This window comes from Zophobas morio, unplaced genomic scaffold (genome assembly GCF_036711695.1).
Source record: "Zophobas morio isolate AGI-343-1 ecotype UQ-CSIRO unplaced genomic scaffold, CSIRO_AGI_Zmor_V1 ptg000014l, whole genome shotgun sequence".
Lineage (NCBI taxonomy): Eukaryota > Metazoa > Arthropoda > Insecta > Coleoptera > Tenebrionidae > Zophobas > Zophobas morio.
In genome coordinates this window covers 12,433,056-12,454,474 of record NW_026972119.1, presented here as the reverse complement: position 1 = coordinate 12,454,474, position 21,419 = coordinate 12,433,056, and the positions used below count along the sequence as shown (strand labels likewise).

At 31.6% G+C, this 21,419-nt stretch overlaps 1 protein-coding gene across 5 annotated transcripts in view; it reads left to right on the top strand.

Annotated features, from left to right (window-relative positions):
- LOC135129298 (aminopeptidase N-like) overlaps positions 1-21,419 on the top strand; it is a 78,442-nt gene that overhangs the window by 42,072 nt on the left and 14,951 nt on the right. For 2 of the 5 annotated variants that reach the window (XM_064056467.1, XM_064056471.1), the window contains exon 2: positions 20,045-20,411. In XM_064056467.1, the coding sequence (XP_063912537.1) occupies positions 20,045-20,411 (367 nt within the window). Of the gene's footprint in view, positions 1-2,226; positions 2,289-6,261; positions 6,311-7,917; positions 8,209-20,044; positions 20,412-21,419 lie in introns of those variants that run through there. The other 3 variants (XM_064056470.1, XM_064056469.1, XM_064056468.1) reach the window with 3 other exon arrangements.

Genomic DNA, 21,419 nt, shown 5'->3' with positions numbered 1-21,419 from the left:
CATCCTAAACGAATACTGATAAATAACATAAGCGGCTCCAGTTTAGGAGAAGGGTGTCAGCTAAATATAGCAAATAGCTCCTACATAAATTTGCGATACTATCATAAAACAATATATTCCTTGGCACACTATACCTATAAATATTAGTCCTCTTAACTGTCCAGAATTAAGACCTCCATTGAAAAAATAGCAATTCCATGTAATACAAGGGTTAAGAAAAACGAAAGACAAAGCCAAGAACCTTGTTCATTTCGAAAAAATTTGGATGTTTTGCGAAAATCTGGATTCCTATAGGAAAACTCAAGACATGTTCATAAACCACAAGTACAACACAACTTAATTGTACGTCAATGATAATACTGGCTAACTATTAATGATTGAAGCAAATTTTTGTTTTGACAATTCTGAATTATTGGCTGCAATGCTAGTACGACAGTTTTGACATAAGCGTGCCTAACAATCGTGTTGAGAAGATGGCAGCGACTGACTTGATGTCATAAATGTTGCCATAATAAAATTTTGAATGTATTGCCAACTTGACAAAAAATCATAAATATTAATAGCCAGTCGCTATTATCAAATTATCAAAATGAAAAAATGTGATGTAATGAAAACTTATTTTAGTCTACAAAGAGAAATTATGAATTTTTAATCCTAGAAACGTTAGGAACTGATTTATATATACCAGATCAACTAGTTGTCAACTACCTAGAAAAGAAATCAGGTCTCTATTTAGCGCAAGTATCCGGCGTGTTAAAAAAATCCTTAAGTCTTGCGAAATAACAATAAATTTAACTGGTGTGTTACTAAAATGGATTTACAACAATGTGATAGTATCACTGTTAAATTAATTACTTGTTAAATATGAGTCCTACAAACTGTGATATGCAACGAAGTTCCGTGTTATTTTAAATCTTCGATTTCAGTCATGTGCCAAGGCAATGTATACAAAAGATCCTGTTTATGCAAAGTGCACTGGTGTTCACGTTTTAAAAGACTGTCAATCTAGTTCATTCTGATTCATCGTCTATGTTTTCTTACTACCTACACTCTACAATTACTGGATCCCACTTTAAGTTAATTACACTCTCTGCAACCTAGTCGATCGATAGCGTAAATGAAGTTCGATCTAACAACAAGGTAGAACATGGTTCGAAGAGCTCGTTATTTATAAATTATGAAAATAAGTTAGAGGTGGAAGAGTTTTTGTTAGACTATTTATTTTTATCCTGCTGATGTCCACGATAATGCAATCTTGCAATCTATAGTAGCTACATCTGAAATATTTTACCTTCAGTTGGTGTATCATGGAAGCAAAATTTTGAAGGTTCTGAAGGTCTTGGTTGTTCTTTGATACTGAAAGGGTACTGCCGGGCATTACTGGATTATAGACTCAACACGTTCTTTCTGTTGGTCATGCGTGTCGAACAGTCGAATGTGCTACTGTTTAAAATTCCCAGAGGAGTGCAACAAAATGCCTGGCTATTTATTCTTTTTCGACGAGTAAACAGAGCAAATACGCATAGTAAAACACTTGTTATTTACACATACCACGTACCGTGAATGCAGTTGGCTCTCCCCTTATGCAAATGCTTTCCAACTACACTAAATTACGTGTACATATTTAATTGCACGCTATATTTATAGTTTTCCCTTGTTTTGAAATTTGGGTAGCATTCTTCGAAAATGTTTGCTCTCTAAATTTTTTGTTGCTTTTTTTTATTTCATCAGTTCATTAAAAATTGCATCCGAAAGTTGTTTTATTACTTTGAACTAGGTAAAATAATAAATTGTTAGAACTGGCAATATTTTTGGTTATTAAAAAACAAAAAAAAATCTTTTAGTTAAATTTTAATGTTGAGACACAAAGATGTACTCAACTTAAGAGTAACATAACATAACATATTTATTTCATTTGTAATTTATTTATTTATTTATTTATTATATTTATTTTTCTTTAATATTCGAAATTTGCTACCTAATTTTACTTGTTCATTTGTAAGGACAAACACATTATTTAAAACATAGTCTAGACATTTAATTACGTAACTGACATAAAATTTACAAAAATGTAAAATTATTTAGCTTATCAGAAAAAGTAGTAAAATTGGGGCCATTTTTATGCAACTGTAAACAAAAGGAAATACGTAAAACAATTGTTAAAATTTAATAGTTTCTGAGATAATCAGTACAGTGAGTGGGTTGGTACATTTATTTGTTTAAAACATTCTAGTGAAGTAATTCTACGAAGTAAAAGCTTGTTTTATGCATCAAAAGCGATATTCCAGGTGAGCGTATATTTTGCAATAAAAATTAACTTAATAATTTTGAAGATGAGGTCTCAGTTTTTAGGAGGGAGCGAATAAAAAATTTTTACTTCTGTAATCCATAAATCAATTGACAATTTTTTGGACAACTCGTACACGTAAAATTAAAAATTGAGATTGACTTTTAGACCGCAGGTATAGTGGCGTCATTTTAAAGGTGATATTAATTTTAAGATATTCTTACTTTTCACGAGTAAGATAATAGAGAAATAATAGAAAATCTACTTAGAATTTTAAAATGATTAAAAAAATATTTTATAATAGCTTATCCACCTAGGGAACGGCTACTTTCGTATTTTATCGACATTTCATGACCTCAATGGTAAGAAAAAATAATATATATATAGGTCCCCCATTTTCATCTATCTGTGTCAATTTTTGTTTGACAAATAACCTCCGACAGTACCGAATTGTTGTTGTTCATTTTTATATATATGTTATAGTAAAACGCTCACCACAATTACTATTTAAATTTTGTAAAATAACACACTCTTGTATTTGTGGTTTATGAATCCATCTTAAGTTTTTCTCTAAAGTTTTCTAAAAAATAAAAAAATTATAACAACCTTTTATACTAATATAAGCACAACATACCAAAGTCCGTTGGTGTAGTAGTTAGAACGTCCTACTTGTAATGCATATATTATATAATATATATATAATATAATATCATAAAAAATAATTTCGCAAAATCAAATTTTATAAATTTTTGTAGAAGCGAGATTGGTTGAACTATACTTGAGGGGCGATGAAAGTTCTGTCGAAATAATCTTCGACCAATTTTTTATTTAGTGCATTTCGTGTCATTTATTGTTTATGAAATAGACGTGAGGCATAAAAAACTTTTTTTGCTTTGCTTAAATAAAAAAATCCATGTGTTGGTATAAAATGTTATTACATAATTTAGATTTTTTGTAAGAAAATTTGTATGCCTAGAATAAAAACGTCTAGGCCGATTTATAAACCACAATTACAGGAGGATGTTATTTCATCAAATCTAAATAGTGTTTACCAAGCTAAATTTTGAGGTGACATCATCAAAAGGTTAGTGGACAGACTAATTTTGGTTAGCGTTTTACCATCTGATTGACATTTGACAACAACTGGTCCGGTAGTTTCGGCAGACAAAAACCGAAGACCTATTTTTTCGTATTTAGAATACGAAATATAGCTCTTAGAGAGTCATGAAGCGTCAAGAAAACATGAAAGTAGCCATTTGTCGGATAGACCTTATAAGTTACGCTCGGGAAGTAAAAACTGGTTTAAAATTATCTAAACAGAACTTTCCCCTCCCCTGAAATACACTCAAACAAGTCCAGATTTATTTAATTATTAATTTCATTTTTTTTTAAACCAACACCTATGTTATGAAAATTTTAATGAAAACGAAAATAAATTTTGGTTAACCGTCTATAAGGTTGAAGAGGACTTCAACGCATATGCTAAATTTTACAACCAGTGTTTTAATAGTTTCTAAGGTAAATTACGAAATTTTGTTGTATAATTCTGGTTTTTTTTTCGAAAAATCTGCACACACATAGTCAAAAATATATAATACATATTTTACACATGATAACGTCATCAAGCTTTTAAAGTGGATAAACAGGTACATTTTGACTAACAATTTACCGTGTTTAGAATAACCGTAAGTGTTTACAAAAATTCATACCAGCCGTAACCTAAGAAAGTATTGTAATAGGGTTCATCCGATGAATAGCTACTTTCATGTTTTCTCGACGTTTCATGACCCCTAGAGTACAAAAAAGTAAATCTCGAGTTTCTATCTCTGTGTCGTCAGTCTCTTTGTCGTCTGTGTCCATATTAATTAGACAGGGAATCTTCGAAATTACTGCTCCGATTGTTGTCAAATTTTATATGTAAGTACTTTAGAAATATTGTGTCAACGGTAAAATGCTAATCAAAATTTGTCTGATCATCCCCATCAGCATTGGTATAACGTCATCTCCAAAATTTACAATAGTAAATGTTATTTAAATTTTATAAAAGAACATACTCTTGTCATGGTTTATGAATCCGTGTCGAGTTTTTACCCTGGACAGCCAGATTTTTGAAAAAAAAAAATCAAAATTGTATTACAACATTTGGAATTTCACTTTGAAACTGCAAAACCGAATGATTGGAAATCTTGCAAATGTTTTAAGGTTTTCGCAAGCAAGGTTATCCCCTCTAAAAAAATTCATGACGTCGTCTCAAAATTTTGCAAAGATTTTGAATAAATCGTACCTAAAATATGTAAAATATTATCAATTTCTACTTGTGATTTGTGGTTTATCAATGCATCTATATTTTTTAGAAAAAATAATGAAAATTTGATTGATGAAATCAAGAACCGCTGACACTATTTTCAGATTATTCGATTATTTGGGTATACAGCACACTTGTTAGTAATATTATACTGCACTGCTATGAATGTAGCTAGCAAAATTTTGAAATCACGTCATCAAATTTTTGGTGGATATAAATAAACAAATTTTGGTTAGCATTTAACCATCCACACGTCAACAGATGAAAAAATAACTGTTAACTGTTAACTTAATAAATATGTCATTAAATCAGAAAATTATTTTATCAATGAAAAAAATGTTGTACTACATATGTACCTATATAAAATTTGTTTAAATTGTTTTCTTTCAAAATTGTTATAAACACATATAGGAAATAATACATATACAGTATAACCTCGAAAATCCGAACCCACGATTATCCAAACAAAAACTCTGCAATCCGAACTGAACTTGAAAACATGCCTTTATTTTCTTAGTGAAGAATAAGTCATCTGCCAAAATCAGTCTTATCTTGACAAGTACTAGCCCCGCCCACCCACCCTTATTTTCTTAGAGGATATGTCATTTGCAAAAATCAGTCTCATACTTGCCAAGATATGAGTGAGTTTGTCAGATGACCTAGTCTTCTAAGAAAATAAAGGGTGGGTGGGCGGGGCTAGTACCTTTTCTTAGAAGATTAGGTCATTTGTCAAAATAAGTCTTTTTTTGGCAAATACTAACCTAGCCCCCCACCTTGTATTTTCTTAGAGGGTAGGTTAAATAACCTGCCAAATGGCAAGTGCTAGCCCCACCCACCCGCCCTTTGTTTTCTTAGAGAGTAGATCATTTGCCAAAATCAGTTTTATCGTAGCGAGTACTACTAAATTTTTCAGTTTTTCGATTTTTCAACTTTCGAATTTTTCAATTTCTCGCATTTTAAATTTTCAACTTTTTGATCTGTCTTTCGATTTTTGATTTCTCTGGGCAACTGAAAAAAACTTTCCGTTTTTTAATTTTACAATTTTAGCAGTTTTTCGATTCCTCAATTATTTGATTTTTAAAAAATCGAGAAAATAGATGTTTATTTTTTTAAATTTTCGATTTTTGATTTTTTGTCACCGAGTTTTTGAAGTAGGTAATTTTGATCAGCGATTGCCATCTTTACCGTAACTTTAAAACATCTGAAAATTTTGTTTCTAATTTTCAACTTTGGAATTTTCGATTTTTCAAAACTTCGGTTCGAGTAAATTTGTTCTTTTAGTCAAAAAATCGAAAAATGAGAAATCGTGGAAACGAAAAATTTTAACTTGAGAACATGAAAAATTAAAAATAAAAAAATTTCAAAATTGTAGAATTAAAACTTGAAAAATCAAAAGATTGGAATTAAAAACTGCTGAATTGTCAAACAACTTATCAAATGAAATATTCAAAAGTTGAAAAATCTAAAAAGAAAAAAAATTAAAACTCGAATTTCGATTTCGATTTTATAAGATTTGTTTTTTTTCAATTTTTCGATATTTTAGTTTTTGATTTTCCGATTAAACAGTTGTACAGTTTCCCGATTCCTCATTTATCCAATTTTTCAATTTGTAATTTTTTTATTTTTAAGTTTTTTTATTTTTAGCAAGTACTAGCCCCACTCACACAGGTTTATTTTCTTAGAAGAATAAGTCATCTGCCAAAATCAGTCTTATCTTGGCAAGTACTCGCTCCGCCCACCCACCCTTTATTTTCTTAGAAGAGTGGGTCATCTGCCAAAATCAGTCTTATCTTGACAAGTACTAGCCCTGCCGACCCACCCTTATTTTCTTAGAGGATATGTCATTTGCAAAAATCAGTCTCATACTTGCCAAGAAATGAGTGATTTTGACAGATGACCTGGTTTTCTAAGAAAATAAAGGGTGGGTGGGCGGGGCTAGTACCTTTTTTTAGAAGACTAGGTCATTTGGCAAATACTGCCATAGTGTAAAATTGCATTTTTGAAAAAGTTGTCTAAAAATTCTGAAAAAATGCAGAGATGTATATCCCGACGTGCTGATTTCAAAAATTTAGCATGTTTATGGTAACGGAGCAATATTTTCGGAAAATTCGGTGTGAAATTCGGATTTTTTGAAATTTTTGAAAATTGCGATATTTCAATGGACGATTCTGGAAAAACGGTTTAAGTGATCGATGAAATGAAGGCAGAAATGGCTTCTGCGGCCCAAAATCTACATGTAAATATTTAGTTAAATTTCGAAAATCGTCGAGAATGGGTCGAAATTTGCATAAGGGAGGTAATACGAATACATAATGGGAAATTTCATTTTGGAAAAAGTGATCTAAAAATTCTGATTTTTTTGCAAACTATCTAAGTACATAATATTATCCATTGTTGGTTAAGAATACTTTATTTCTGTTTAATAAAATTAAGGTTATTTCTTGAAATTTGTTTAGAGCAATGTATGAAGTTGTTATTCAATTCTCTTTCAGCTTTGGGAAATTCGCTGATCCAAACAAATCGCTAATTCGAAACCTTTCCCCAATTAATTCGGATTATTGAAGTTATATTGTATATGATAAAGAAACAAACCCTTATTTTAAAATTCATTCTTATGGAGTTTCGATCGGCTCGATTTTTGTCCATTTCACTATAACAACAGCCTTAATAATTTTAAGTGTATGCTTCAAGCACCCAAACCGAAATAGCGAGATTACGTACTTACGTTCCAACAGTGATGTATGGATGTGCAATGAGTGCTTTAAATCATAGTAAACAAGAACCTGTGCCATATTGAAAATATTTGCAGGATAAAATGAAAAATTTAGAATAATCAGCACAAGCTAACTAAATCGTTGATTTTTTATCACACCAATGCACATTTTCAACATAACTTTAAATAAAAGTTCGTTCATAACGTCAAACTTTTTGCGCTCGTTAAATAAGCATTCAGATTTAAAATCGGTGACCGACTTACTCAAAGACCTTTAAAATTCCCAGAGGTCAGAAAGCGAGAGTTGCAGCCAAATGAATCACCGCGAACTGCACAATTTCGAAAATAGTTCGGCCGGTATTGACCTTTGTCGGCTTTGGTCAAATGTATTAACTTTCGACACGCAGTCAATAAGATAGTCCACGCCACCATTAACAGCTCCCAGATCCACTTCCTCATGCATGTTTGTAAACAAATCATTTAAGTGCAACGATCCAAAATAAAACTCGAGTGGGTTTGCCTGTAGAAATAAATGCAACGTGCATGCCTCTAGTTGGGCGCATAAATCGTGAAAAATCTTGGCATTCACACCCGATCACATCCTCTTTCGCAGCTTACCTCATTCCCATTGCGCAACTCCCAACCTGTAAACAAAACGACTTCGGAAATAAAATCCGCGACAAAGTACAATAATTTTATAGTGCAACCGCGTGGACGCGCCTTCGGAAGTGCGATTCCCGAAGAGGAAAATCTGCGCGAGCTTGCAGTTGGTGGACTTCCGGCGTCGAGGTGCGATCGGCGTCAGTGCACCGGGTGGACGTCGTCAGCGTCGGTGTGTGAAATGCGTTAATTAGAGTGACATTGCCCTGACGCGAGAAAGCATGGTCGGACACTATAATCACGGTAATTGTGGCCTCCAAGCCAGCCTATTTTGGGCCTTCTGTTTGTTTTTCGAAAAAAATTAACGCTTCGTTAACGCTAGCAAAAAGACTTTGATTTATAATTAGGCCGAATTCCTTGAGGAAAAAAAACGCCGCTGTTTTAATTTTAATGATTTCGCATGTAATGCACTGGTAACGTTAATTAATAATTATTAATTACCCATGAACGGCTAACTATTAATAAGTTTTACCTATTATTGAGCATTTCTTGGCAGTTACAGTGAATTGGAGTTGTATAGCCAGGGAAATTTAAACTGGCAACTATAACTTTTAAAGCCGCCATTGGATTACCATAAAAATATTAGTGTTAGTTGTTAATGTATTTATTAATTAAATTAAAAAATGAGTCAAGCAAAGCAACACTGAAACTAGAACCGAGCAGAAAAGACCGTTTTTCGAAAAATTATTTTACTAATGCTCTGTGTATGAATAACAACACTATTTTCTTATTATTATATTTTGAAAACAAATACTCATGCAACTAATGAGATTTTGGTTATTTCAGCAATTTTCTCACAATAGTGGTAATTAAAAAATGAAGTAAAATAACTAGACACGTATTTATTAAAAGTCAAAAATTTGTCATTTGTATGTAACCCTTCTTTCAGTGTTAAAAAACTATTTGAGAGAATGTTAACATTTTAATGGTATACCGATTATGATGGTTTTAAAAGTGAAGTCTGCCAGTTTAAATTACCCCGACTATACTACACATTTCAAGATACAAGGTCTGTATATAAAATTAATAGTAATATGAATGGTTTTTTTAAGTGATGATTTCTAAAGCGAAAAATTTGACTGGAAATGTTTAATGATCCAGTGGAGGCCAGAAAAGCTTGGACGTCATTTTTCTGCCATTTTGAAAATTTAGATGTAGTCTACCACCGTGCCAAAAATGACAAAACTAAAAAAATAAGGTTACAATACTAAACCGTGTTTCATACTTTGTACCAGTGGAATGACATTACTTTCCGAACGTACTGTATTCTTGTGGCAAAAATTTATATCCTAGTAAAATTTTAGAAATCAACTGGTACAATTATCAAAAATAGTCCAACCATAAATATGGGAGAAACCGTTTTTAAACTGAATTGATTTACAATATCGGGATTGGGATTTATACTTAACGTTAGAATCGTAAAAGTTTACGAGAGTATAATTTTTTTTGTCATAAGTATAATAGGTCTAATCCGTTTTCTCCACATTTCATGGCCCTTAGAGCATAAAAAATAGGTCTCCCGTTTCCGTCTGTCTGTCTATGGTCTATTTCGATATTTGTTTATTAGACAGATAATCTCCGAAATTATGTTTCTCAAATTTTTAATGTATTTTAGAATATCGTGTAGAAAAACACTAACCAAAATTTATTTGATCAACCCCAACAACAATTTTATGACGTCACCTTAAAACATTGCATAGTACATGTTATTTAAAATTTATATTATTTCTAGCGTGTATGGTTTTTTCAAAATATTGTTACGATGTTCGGGTGATTGAAATTGTCGTGGGTAAATCTCAACAATTTATTTCTTAATAACTCGAATTACGCGACTAACTATTACAGCGATTATGTACAAAATAACTTCGTTGCGCAACTTAAATGCATTCGCTCACTCGACTTCTTGACTGAATAGTCATTCCCGACGGTTGCCTCTATTTAAATCCATATTTTCGGCGATCCAGCTCTTTCTCGAATTGGATATTCGAGACTTCCGCTTGCAGGCTTTTCGAGCGCCGCTTCGAGACTTTTCTGGGCCCGTCGCGACATCTGCTTGAAAGCTTTCCTGTAGTGAATGACGCGTCGCGTGGCCGATGTGTCATACTACATGCGAGAAGAACGCATACATACTAGAAGACCCATGGGCTTCGTACCGCGGCGGCGTTATTATTTCGTAACAATACTTATATGTAATCAGTTTACTATTTTTGCAAGGATATAAAATGCAATTAGTCAGTCACCAGTTATCCATAATCATTAACAAAATAAAAAGAAATTTCATGTAATTCGTTGACATGACCACATTTTTCTCAAGAAACTCTTGATTCGAATATTATAGTTAAAAACTAAATGCGAGTTAAAAATCAGTATGTTCAACTTGGTAAAATCCTTCTACTTTTTTTCTTGGTGATTTTTGGTTATAAGTATACCAGTGTTATTAATGCCTTTGAAAAAAAAATCCAAATATGACCACGCTGTTGAAAATTAAAAAAAAACAATGAGATATCCAGAGAACAATTTATCAACTTCATCAAATTCATCTTTGGCTTAACAGTTTTTTACATCTCGAGCGAAAGCTGGGAGGCTGTTTTCTCTACGCTTCATGATACCTAAAGTATAATAAATGGGTCTCCCGTTCTCGTCTGTCTGTCTGTCTGTCGTCTGTGTCGATATTTATGGGTCAGATATTCTTCGAAACTACTGGACCGATTCTTGTCAAATTCTATACGTAGTTTAGTAATATCGTGTAGATGCTGAAATGCTAACCAAATTTTGTTTAATCGTCCCCACCAACAATGTGATTACGTCACATAAAAATTCTCCATAGCAAATGTTATTTAAGCTTCATAATATAACATGCTTTCATACTTGTGGTATTTGAGTCCGCTTTTGATTTTTATCCTATCTATATCTTGACTACTTTCATGTTTTGTCAATTTTTCATGACCTCTAGTTTTTGTCACTTTTTGTAGTCGCCATTTTTGTTAATTTTTTTGTTCTTGGTATCTGTAGCCTTTTTGTGGACTTTTTATCGCTTTTTTGTTTTCTTTTCTCTGACCTTTATTTATCGCCTTTTTTGGGGACTTTCGTAACGCTTGGCATTTTCGACTTTTTTATGCATTTTTTTTATCTTCTTTTTTAATAGTTGCATTTTTTTGTAACCATTTTCGACTCCTTTTACATTACTGTACGATACGTTCATTGATTAACCCCTTTGCTTGTTTTTATGTTAATCGCATTTTTGTGGATTTTTTGTAGCGGTTTCTGTCACCTATTTAATGTCTTTTTTTGACTGCACTTGTTTCGTCGTATTTTTTCTTGGCGTATTTTGTCCCCATTTTCATCGTCTTTTGTTGGTCACTTTGTAGTCTCCATTTTTTATCGTTTTTTTTGTCGTCCTTTTTCGCATTTTTTGTCACCCTCCTGTCACCTTTTTTGTCGTTTTTTCTGTTCTTACTAAAAAATTGATGGTCACAAAATTTTATTATAAAAACTCACTTAAAATACATAATAGCATAATTTCTAGGTCGGAAGTCTCCATCAGATGACTGGCTACTTTAATGTTTTATTGACGTTTCATAATCCGTAAAGTACAAAGAACTAGGTCTGCCGTCTGTCCGTCTCTCTGTCAAGTTAAAACAGTAACCCAAATTTGTTTAATTATCCCCACCACCAATGGGATGACGTCATCACCAAAATTGACATCTTATTTAAATTTTATAAAATAACATACTCCTACACTTATGATTTATGAAACAGAATTATTTACCCTAGATATCAAAATTTTTGGAAAAAAAAATCAAAATTGTAAAACGACGTTTAATTTAATTTTAAAACTTCAAAACCGAATGCTCTAAAATCTTCCAAACGTTTTAAGGTTAAATCGTTAACCAAATGTATCCGTTTATACCCTCCAAAAAAATGATGACGTCATCTCAAAATTTTGCCGAATAATTCCTATCTAAAATATGCAAAATATTAACAGTCTGTATTTATGGTTTATCAATGCATTAATATTTTTCATATTTTTCTTCAATTACTTATGAAGGGTGGCTTAAAAATATTAATGAAAGATGCGAATTATTATATCGATTATTATCTACAGCGAAAATTTGAATGGGCCATATTGCAGTACTTCATATGTGCTTTAACAGTCCACACTTGTTTTTTTTAACTTACACGGCTTATCATAAAAATAAATTCGCAAAATTTAATTTTACATAATGTTTTATCCTTTTTACCACACCACTAAATAAAAAATAAATGCCAGATAGTGACAATACAGTCAGTTTCTTAGAAAAAAAAAAATTAGACAATACCAGTAACAGTGTATGAAAAAAAATTGGCCCCCGAGGGGATTGAACTCGCTATCTTTGCGTTATAAGCACGCGCATATCTGTTTAAGTCATCGAATGTTTTTGAAAGTTGCCCCTATATTAGTATAAAATGTTGTTATAGAATTTTGATTTTTTACGAAAATATTACTTTATTAAATTTAAATAGCTTTTACAATTAAAAATTTTGAGGTGACGTCAACAAATTGTTGGTGGGGATGATGGGACAAATTTTGATTAGCCCTTTACCATCTACACGATATTCCCCACATACATCTAAAATTATATTATAATTATCTGTCTGCCAAAAATCGACGAAAACCGCATACAGACAGAAAGACAGACCGACAGAAGACGAACACCCAGACAGACAGATAGACGGAAATGAATCTATTTTCTCTTATCATGAAGTGTCAAGAAAACATGTCCATTCGCCGTATGGACTCTACTACAATACTTCCCTAGCTTGGAAAGTAACAATGCGGTGTAGAAAATCGACATGGTCAGGGCAGATACCTAAATTTGTATTCATATCACCTTGTCATTGTAAAAATTCAATTCAATTCATAGACTCCATCATAAATAGTAGAATATGAATATATAAATTAGGCAACAACATAACGAATCAGCCAAAACATAGAAAATGTATAGTATGTTTCATTACCATATCATGTCGGTACCGTATATGTATACTATATATGTATATTGTATATATATATATAAAATCAATTAAAACCTGGTAGTAAAACAAAAACGTACGTTAGTGAAACGAGTCAATATTAAATAAAAAATGGTGGAAGATTATTTTGACAGAACTTCCCTCGTCCCAGAAATACAATAAAAAAATCCAACTTTTTGGAAAAATTATAAAATGTAATTATGCGAACTTTATTTTTTTATGAGAACTCTTATAAGTTAAAATAAATATATGTATGTAACTTTAACGTAAGTGTAAAGAAGCGTGCTTAGCAAAATTTTGTGATGACGTCATCAACATATTTTGCAAAGATACGTATATCGCTTTGGATAGGTGCTGTGTAATACAAAAAATAACATACATAATAAAATTTTCGGGAAAACAGAGTGGGCCGTTTCTGAGTTAATCAAGAAAATAAATTGTCTCATTCATTAACTTTATGAGTCACCCTGTATAAGAAATTTAAAAACTTCATACAAGAATAAATTCATCATATTTTGCACATTTTGGATTCGGCAAAATTTTGAGATAACGTCATCAGTTTTTTGGACCGGGCTAAACGAATAAATTTTGCTTAAAGATTTACCATGATTGCAATAACCTTAAAATATTTACAAGATTTCAGAGCAATCGGTTTTGCAGTTTCAAAGTTATATTGCAAAATATTGTTGTTCAATTTTGAATTTTTTCCAAAAATCCTGGATGTCTAGGGTGAAAACTTGACAGATTACGAAAACGCCAAGATTTTACAGTCTGAAAGAAATTATTGTAAAAAATTATTACTGGAGTTATTAAAGTAGAGTCCGGCAAATAGTGAACACCGTTTACTATTTTACTATTATGCAAGTAGAGCCATCTGAACTCCAATATTTTTTTCCTATCTTTTATTCAAAAATAATACCTGTTGTATTAATTAAATAATTATTAATAGCAATTAACCATATGTTATTAATGTTACCCATGTATTTTTCAAGACCGTAACCTTGAAGAGGAACACAAAACTAGTGTTCGAAACCTTTTCCATACATTTTCCCTCAAGACATTCAACGTCATATAAACCCAACCACCGCGAAATCTACATAAATTCTTTTAATTAAGATAATAGCGACCGAAATGGCGACCTCAACCGGCCTGCCCTAATGCCATTTTTATTGGGAAAATAATAATGTCACACAAATGTCGACCCAAAGGTTAAAGTGAGCGCTTCCCAATTGTTCTGACCCAATTTAGCGCGTGCGGAACCGGACTGCATTGTGCAAAAATCTCAAAATTAGGCTAACGATTAATCTTCATCGCGCTAATCAAAAGCAGTCACGCTACCCTTAATCCGAAGAAATCTTTAGTCACGTGTCGATGAAACCGTATTAATAGAACAAGTTTTTTCAAAACTCACGGAAACACATTTCGCAACGCTTAACAGACCGCTAATGGCCGCTTGTCATCACACAATAATCCGATTTTTTGCTAAACGTAGGCGCCGCAAACGCGATCTGCTTTTGAACTTTCACTGATTTAAAAGTTCAGTCTAAATATACGTCGGCTCATTTTTTAATTTATGGTTGAGCTTTACGTACGTTAAACTGTGCGGGCTAAATCCGAACACAATTTTATAATAAATCAAACGTAAAATAAATTGGTGGATTAAATTAAGCTCTTCACGGTTGTAACTGAATTTTTAATTATGTAATAAGTCTGTGGCAGCTGCCAAGGGAATGCGTTATCTGCTATTTGCTAACTATCTATCTCTATCTACAGACGCGTATTCATAAACAAATAAAAATTACTAAATACAGTTTGTATACAGAAGTAGGAAATGTTGAAACTTTACTTTCACACTTTTATAACTCGTCTGGTGAACTTTATCAAGCACATTGCGTTTAACTGATAGATAATAAAATTGTCCGCTACACTGTAATTTTTATAATGTAGTTTTTTTTATCATTCTATTATTTTTATCTTTTAATTAACTAATTACATTTATTTAATGAAAATAAATTAACACTTTTAAGTTTTAACGCGCTATTAAATATTTAAAAAGCTATTAATTTTTACTTGTAAACTGACGCCTAGCATTAACACTTTTCTTTGAAAATTGACACGTTGTGAAATTCATTCAATAGTAAGTAGTAATAAAAACGAGTGTTTAATTGACAGTCATCACACATAATACTTATGTTTTATGTCTTGTTTGTAGTGTTGCAGTGAAACAAAATTTCAACTTTTTTAATGTCCTAGTTCGACTAAAAGCTGTCGCATATTAGACATTAATAGATTTTCTGTTCGTCGTCTGTGTCGATTTTTGTTAGACAGATAATCTCCGGAACTACCGCATTTACTGGTATAAAATTTTATATATATGTTATGAATATCGTATAGGTGGTTAAACGCTAACCAAACTTGGGCTAATCATCCCCGTCAACTATGTGATGACGCCACCTCAAAATTGTACATAGTAGATATGGTTTAAATTTTATAAAATAACATGCTCCTACACGTGTAGTTTATGAATCCATAATGAATTTTGATGCGAGACATACAAATTTTTGAAAAAAAAAAATCAAACCAAACGCTCTCCAAAAGCATGATAAATCGTTAATCAAAAAAAATTAATGACTTTGAACTGCATAAGCAATACATAAAGATTATAGTGTAAAATTGTTCTTAATAATTTAGCTTCCCATAAACACCAATAAATATTTTTTTAAGTTCTATTTACTTGCTGAGTGTAAGCTACTTTCATGTTTTCTCGACGTTTTAGAATCCCAAGAGTACGAAAAAATAAATCTCTCGTCTGTCCGGCTGCCTGTCTGTCGTCGGTCCTGATTTTTATTAGACACATGATCTCCGAAAGCACTGGACCGATTGTTGTCGATTTTTATATGCGTATTAGGAATATCGTCTAGATGGCAAAACGCTAACCAAAATTGGCGAATCTCTTCCACATCTACCCTAGACATCCAGATTTTTTAAGGGAAAAATTTTACAATGTAACTTTGGAATTGCAAAACCGAATGCTCTGAAAACTTGCAAAGGTTTTAAGGTTACTGCGGGCGTGGTAAATCGTTAACCAAAATTTTTTTGGTTATACCCCCCAAAAATAATGATGACGTCATTTTATAATTTTGTCGAGTAAATTTCCTTGAATTTCATAGAATTCCATACTCGAGCAAGATAAGATAAGACTAATTTTAACAAATAACATATCCTCTAAGAAATTTAATTAAATTATTAGGAGTATAAGAAAAGACACTAGAGGCTCCAAAGCACTTTCAAATTCTTTCCAAACAGGAATACCTAGAACCTCAAGATTGTTTTAAATTTTTCAAAAAAAAAACGGGGTCCCAAAATTAACTCAAAAATTTTCCAAAAACAAAACACCAAAGTTCCCCAAAATTCAAATTTAAATTTTAAAATTTTAAATATTTTACAAAAAAATCTCCATGGGCTCTCGTGAATGGTGAAAATTTTAAAAAATATATAAGAAATATATAAGAAATCTCGAACCACGAAACCTTGAGAAATTCTAAGAAATCTAGAGAAGTCTTGAGAAATCTTAAGACACCCTAAGAAATTTGAAGAAATCCTGAGAAATCTTCAGGAAATCTCGAGAAATTTTCGGAGAAATTTCAGAGAAATCTTGACAAATCTTGAGAAATCTCGTAACCTGAAAACTTGAAGAAATCCTAAGAAGTGTCGAGAAACCTCAAGAATGTCTGGAAGAAATCTTGAGAAATCTCGAAATCTCGAAACCTCAAAACTTGGAAACTCCTAGAAATGTTGAGAAATCTTGAGAAATTCCGGGAAATCTTAAAAAAATCCCGAGAAAACTTGAGAAATCTTGGAATCTTGAAATTTCGAAATCTGAAAATCTCGAAACTTCGAAAAGCCTCGAGAAACCGCTACAAATCTCGTAGAATAGAGAAATCTTGAAAAATATTGAGCAGTTTTGAGAAATATTGAGAAGATCTGGGAGAAATCTCAGAGAAATCTTGAGGAATATTGAGAAATCTTGAGAAATCGTGAGCAATCTTAAGTTATCTTGAGAAATTTTGAGAACTCGTGAAAAATTTTCAAAAATTCTACAAAAAATTCAGAGATGTAGACCTCAATAAAAAATATAACGCGGTTTAGGTCACGGACAAATATTTTCCAAATACTCGGTGTGAAATTCCAGTTTTTTAAATTAAAAAAAAAATCGACATTTCAATGGGCAACTCTGGAAAAACGTTTGGAGTTATCGAAGAAATGAGTCCGGAAGTGACTTCTGTGTTCCGAAATCTATAAGGAAATGTATTTAATTAAATTTCGAATATGGTCGAAAAAGGGTCGAAATTTGCTTACGTAGTCGAAATTTTCATTTTTCAAAAAGTCGCTTAACAATTGTCAAAAAAATCAGAGATGTAGATCTCAATAAAAAATTAGCATGTTTATGGTCACGGACAAATATTTTCGAAATATTCGGTGTGAATTCCATTTTTTTTTTTAATTTCGACATTTCAATGGGCAATTCTGCAATGGGCAATTCTCGAACAACGGTTGGAGTTATCGCAGAAATGAGGCGGGAAGTAACTTCGGCGGCCCGAAATCTACAAGAAAATGTTTTCGGTTAAAATCCGAAAATGATCGAAAATGGGTCGAAATTTGTACATTCTAACTGAAATGGTACTTAAACATGGTCATGGGCGACAGAAATATTTACTAAAAAATAATATTAAATATAATATTGAATATTAACTTAAACTAAGCTGAAAACAGTAGTGAAAACTGTGTTCCGAAATATCCATAAAAATTGAAATATTGAATTTTTAAAATTAATGATGAAAAATTTCATCAAAATCTAAAAAAATGGTGGTTCTTAAAAAAACTGCTGCTTTGTTATATTGAGTAAGTTGTAAACAATCTAAAAAAATTGATATTAATAATTCTGTTAATAACGGAGATATTATATTATTTTGAAAATGCAATGAACACTTTGTGGTGTCAAAATTTGTGCTAAAATTTTCCAAAAAATTAAAGTTGATGAACAAATAATTACTCTAATCTCAACTAAATTGTCAAAATGCTTTTAAAATTTTTACCTAAGTACAAAATGAATTTGACAACAAGAATCTGCAAGATTTTTTATTTTCTATTATTAAGTTTATCTGTAAATAAAGATGACTGTTACTCTTTTGAAACAATGGAACTAAAAAGAACAACAACTTTTTTAAATGGAACTGTCAAGTTATACAGGTGATTAAAATATTACTGACAAGCTCAAGGACACGTTGTTAAAAAGGCTCTGAAAAAATCCGAAAAAATTGGTTAAAAAAAAATCATGAACCAAATTTTTGATAATATTGAGCTTGAAAATTGAAGAATTGACTTCGCAATTTAATCTGAAATTAGTTGACAGTCTAATATTCCTATAAAAATTGTCAAAAATGACATCTGTCAACAGTAAAAAATTATGTTGTGGATCGTATTCTTGCAAATTATTATTAAATAATTAATAGTTAATTTTTTTAACCGTCTTTTAGACATTCATGGAAAATTTGTATAAAGAAATATCGATTTTGCAATTAGGCTCCGCCCTATAATTGCAAAATACATATTTCCTTGCAAAAATGTACCATTTTAATCACGTTTTTTCTTGTTGTGAGAAACTGGTTAAAGATATTAAGAAAAAAAAACCGCAAAATGTAAGTCCTATCTCAATTCTGATGATTTTTTTTTTCATTCGTCGTGAGCCAAGCTCCGCCCCAAATGCAAAATCCTTATTTCTCTACAAGTAATAAAAACATGTTTTTGAGATCGTGTTGTTCAAAGAATACTACGTACATTAAGAAAAAAACAAGACAAAAACTAAGCCCCACCCATATCCATTCCAAGCTCAATTGTGATGAAAAAATTCAAAATTCTATTTTACAACGGTTACAGCAAACATGATAGATAAATCGTTAATCAAAATTTATTCGTTTATGGCTTCCCCAAAAAATAATAATGAATAAATGTTTTTGAAATGTATGAGTATTTTTGGGAAAAACTTGAATGTCAGACAAATTTTTCATAATATAACAAGGGGCCTCTATTTAGAGTACTAACGCTTAAATTAGAACAACGACCCAATGTATATGTCTAATTAGTATGAATGCATCCTGTGACTTTTATGATTGGATTACATACTTCGATTCATTTTGAGATCACGCTGTATAAATACACTCCACTCACGTGGCGTCTGCAACTGCACGCACGATGGGTTCTAAAAGTTGCCAAGTTTCAATGAAAATGACTTTTTGTGGGCTATTAAGTTGTTTAAAATTAATTGTGGCATATGTTCTTGAAACATTTTTACTGGAAAAGCAATTAAAAGCTATTAGCCTCGATCTGAGGTTTTAAGATTATTTTTAAAGCGAAAAAAAAATAACTATATATAAATTTGATTTTAATTGTGAACACGAATCAAACTGAATTTTTTTCTTGAAAATTAGGTATTTAAACGGTGAAAAGAGTTCAGCTTGTTGCAGGGCAGAGTATGCACAGAATTTTGTGGCTAAAAATAATTCATTATGCCAGAAATGTGTGGGAAGCGTTTTGGATTTAATCTAGATCTTTAGATTCACGTTTCAATTTTTTGGTAACTCACAATAAAAATTAACAAATTTTGCAGCTTGTATTGGTATTTGGCATTAATTAGACCTCTTCGTCAATATAATAAAGTTGTTACAACACACGCTATTTTAAACTTTGCTGTTCCTATAAGTTTGTCACCTTGTGATTTCAAAACCTCACCGTATAAAAATAAAATAAATCAACAAAAAGACTATAAAATATTAGTCACGGTCCAAACAATTCCAACGTGTTAATTTATTGCATAAATGACTTTCATGATTTTATACAACTATTTTTAGCAATATCTGAGTAAGATGGAGGAATAAGGCGTCATGTATTCGAAGAATGGCTTTTTACTAATTATTACCTAAGACTGTGAATAATAACTAATGAAATCATAAGCTGCATCTAGAATTGATATGATATATGACGCTTCTAATGTGATTTTTTCTTGCAGGTGTGCCCACTGCGGCGGACTTAGAAAATAACAGCAATCAAAAGAAATACACCGTTAACAGAAAACCCGAAGGTTTAGTGATACCAAAATCTTTGTGTGCTTTAATGGCTATCGGAGCACTTTTATTAGCCGTACTTGTAGGTTTATTAGTATTTTTCCTCGTTCCTAGATGTAGCGAAGCAATATTACCTCAAGCATCAGATAGTCGACAAAGTGGAGACTTTAGGGTGAGCGATGATGGCTTGCCCTTGTATAATACTCCAAGTACGATACCCGATGGAGAATTGTCGAAAGTCTACAGCACAGCTAGAACATTACCAGACATTGACGAAAGGCTGCCTAGAAGTATAGAACCTACGCATTACAGGTAACCACTAACTGCAATTTTATTACAAAATATGTTTTTTTGGTTTAGCAAATTTTTATTTTTGTTAACTGGCTAATTATAGGAGTTGTGATGGTGTGAATAAATCAGCTGTTTGCCTTAACAGTTAACAAGTAAGGTGATAATTCACTACGATCAATTAGCTGCTCACGTACATTTATTTGCAAACTGCAGCATTACCTAATATTCAGTCAGGAAGTAATTTTGTGGTTACGTTCCAACCATACGTATTGCATATCCGCTGTCATCAATTTAATATAATGTATTCCATGATTACATTTTTTCGTTAACGAGAACCAGCTGGTAAGCTCAATATGTGTCTTTTCTTAAAGCTCTACTTTATGGATTTTATTTGCGAAAAAAATTAATAAAACATCAGTTTCGTTCCGTTTCGTTTTAATAAAGCCTGTTTACGATCTCTGTACCAAATATTAACCGAATTAACAAATATTCGCCATGTAAATTATTATCTCAACAATTATTTTCGTGGTAAATATTGACAACATAAAGTTCATCGTTACTGGCACAATTGACCACAAAATTATAAAAAATACATGTGTGTTAAATAATTAATATATTTTTTATAAAAAAAAACTGTTTATACGGTTGTGTAACTTCCTTTAACAACATCTGAGTGTTGAAAGTGTTCAGATATTATGAAAGAATTTTTTCACATGGAAACCATTTTGATTTTATATTTATGGCAGTATATTTTTAATTAAATCGCCATTAAAGTCGCATTTTGTAGTATAATTAAGTTTTTCCGGACTCCTGTGCTGTAATTGGATTACAACAATATATTTATCACTATTATTAAAATTAAAAATTGTTTTAAAATTATAAATTGTAATATTGTGTCTATATCTATATTACGGCGAATGGTTACTTTAATGTTTTCGCTACGTTTCATGATCTATGGAGTATGAAAAAATAGGTTCCCGCGTCCGTCTGTCTGTCTGTCGTCTATGTCGATTTTTGTTAGACAGCTAA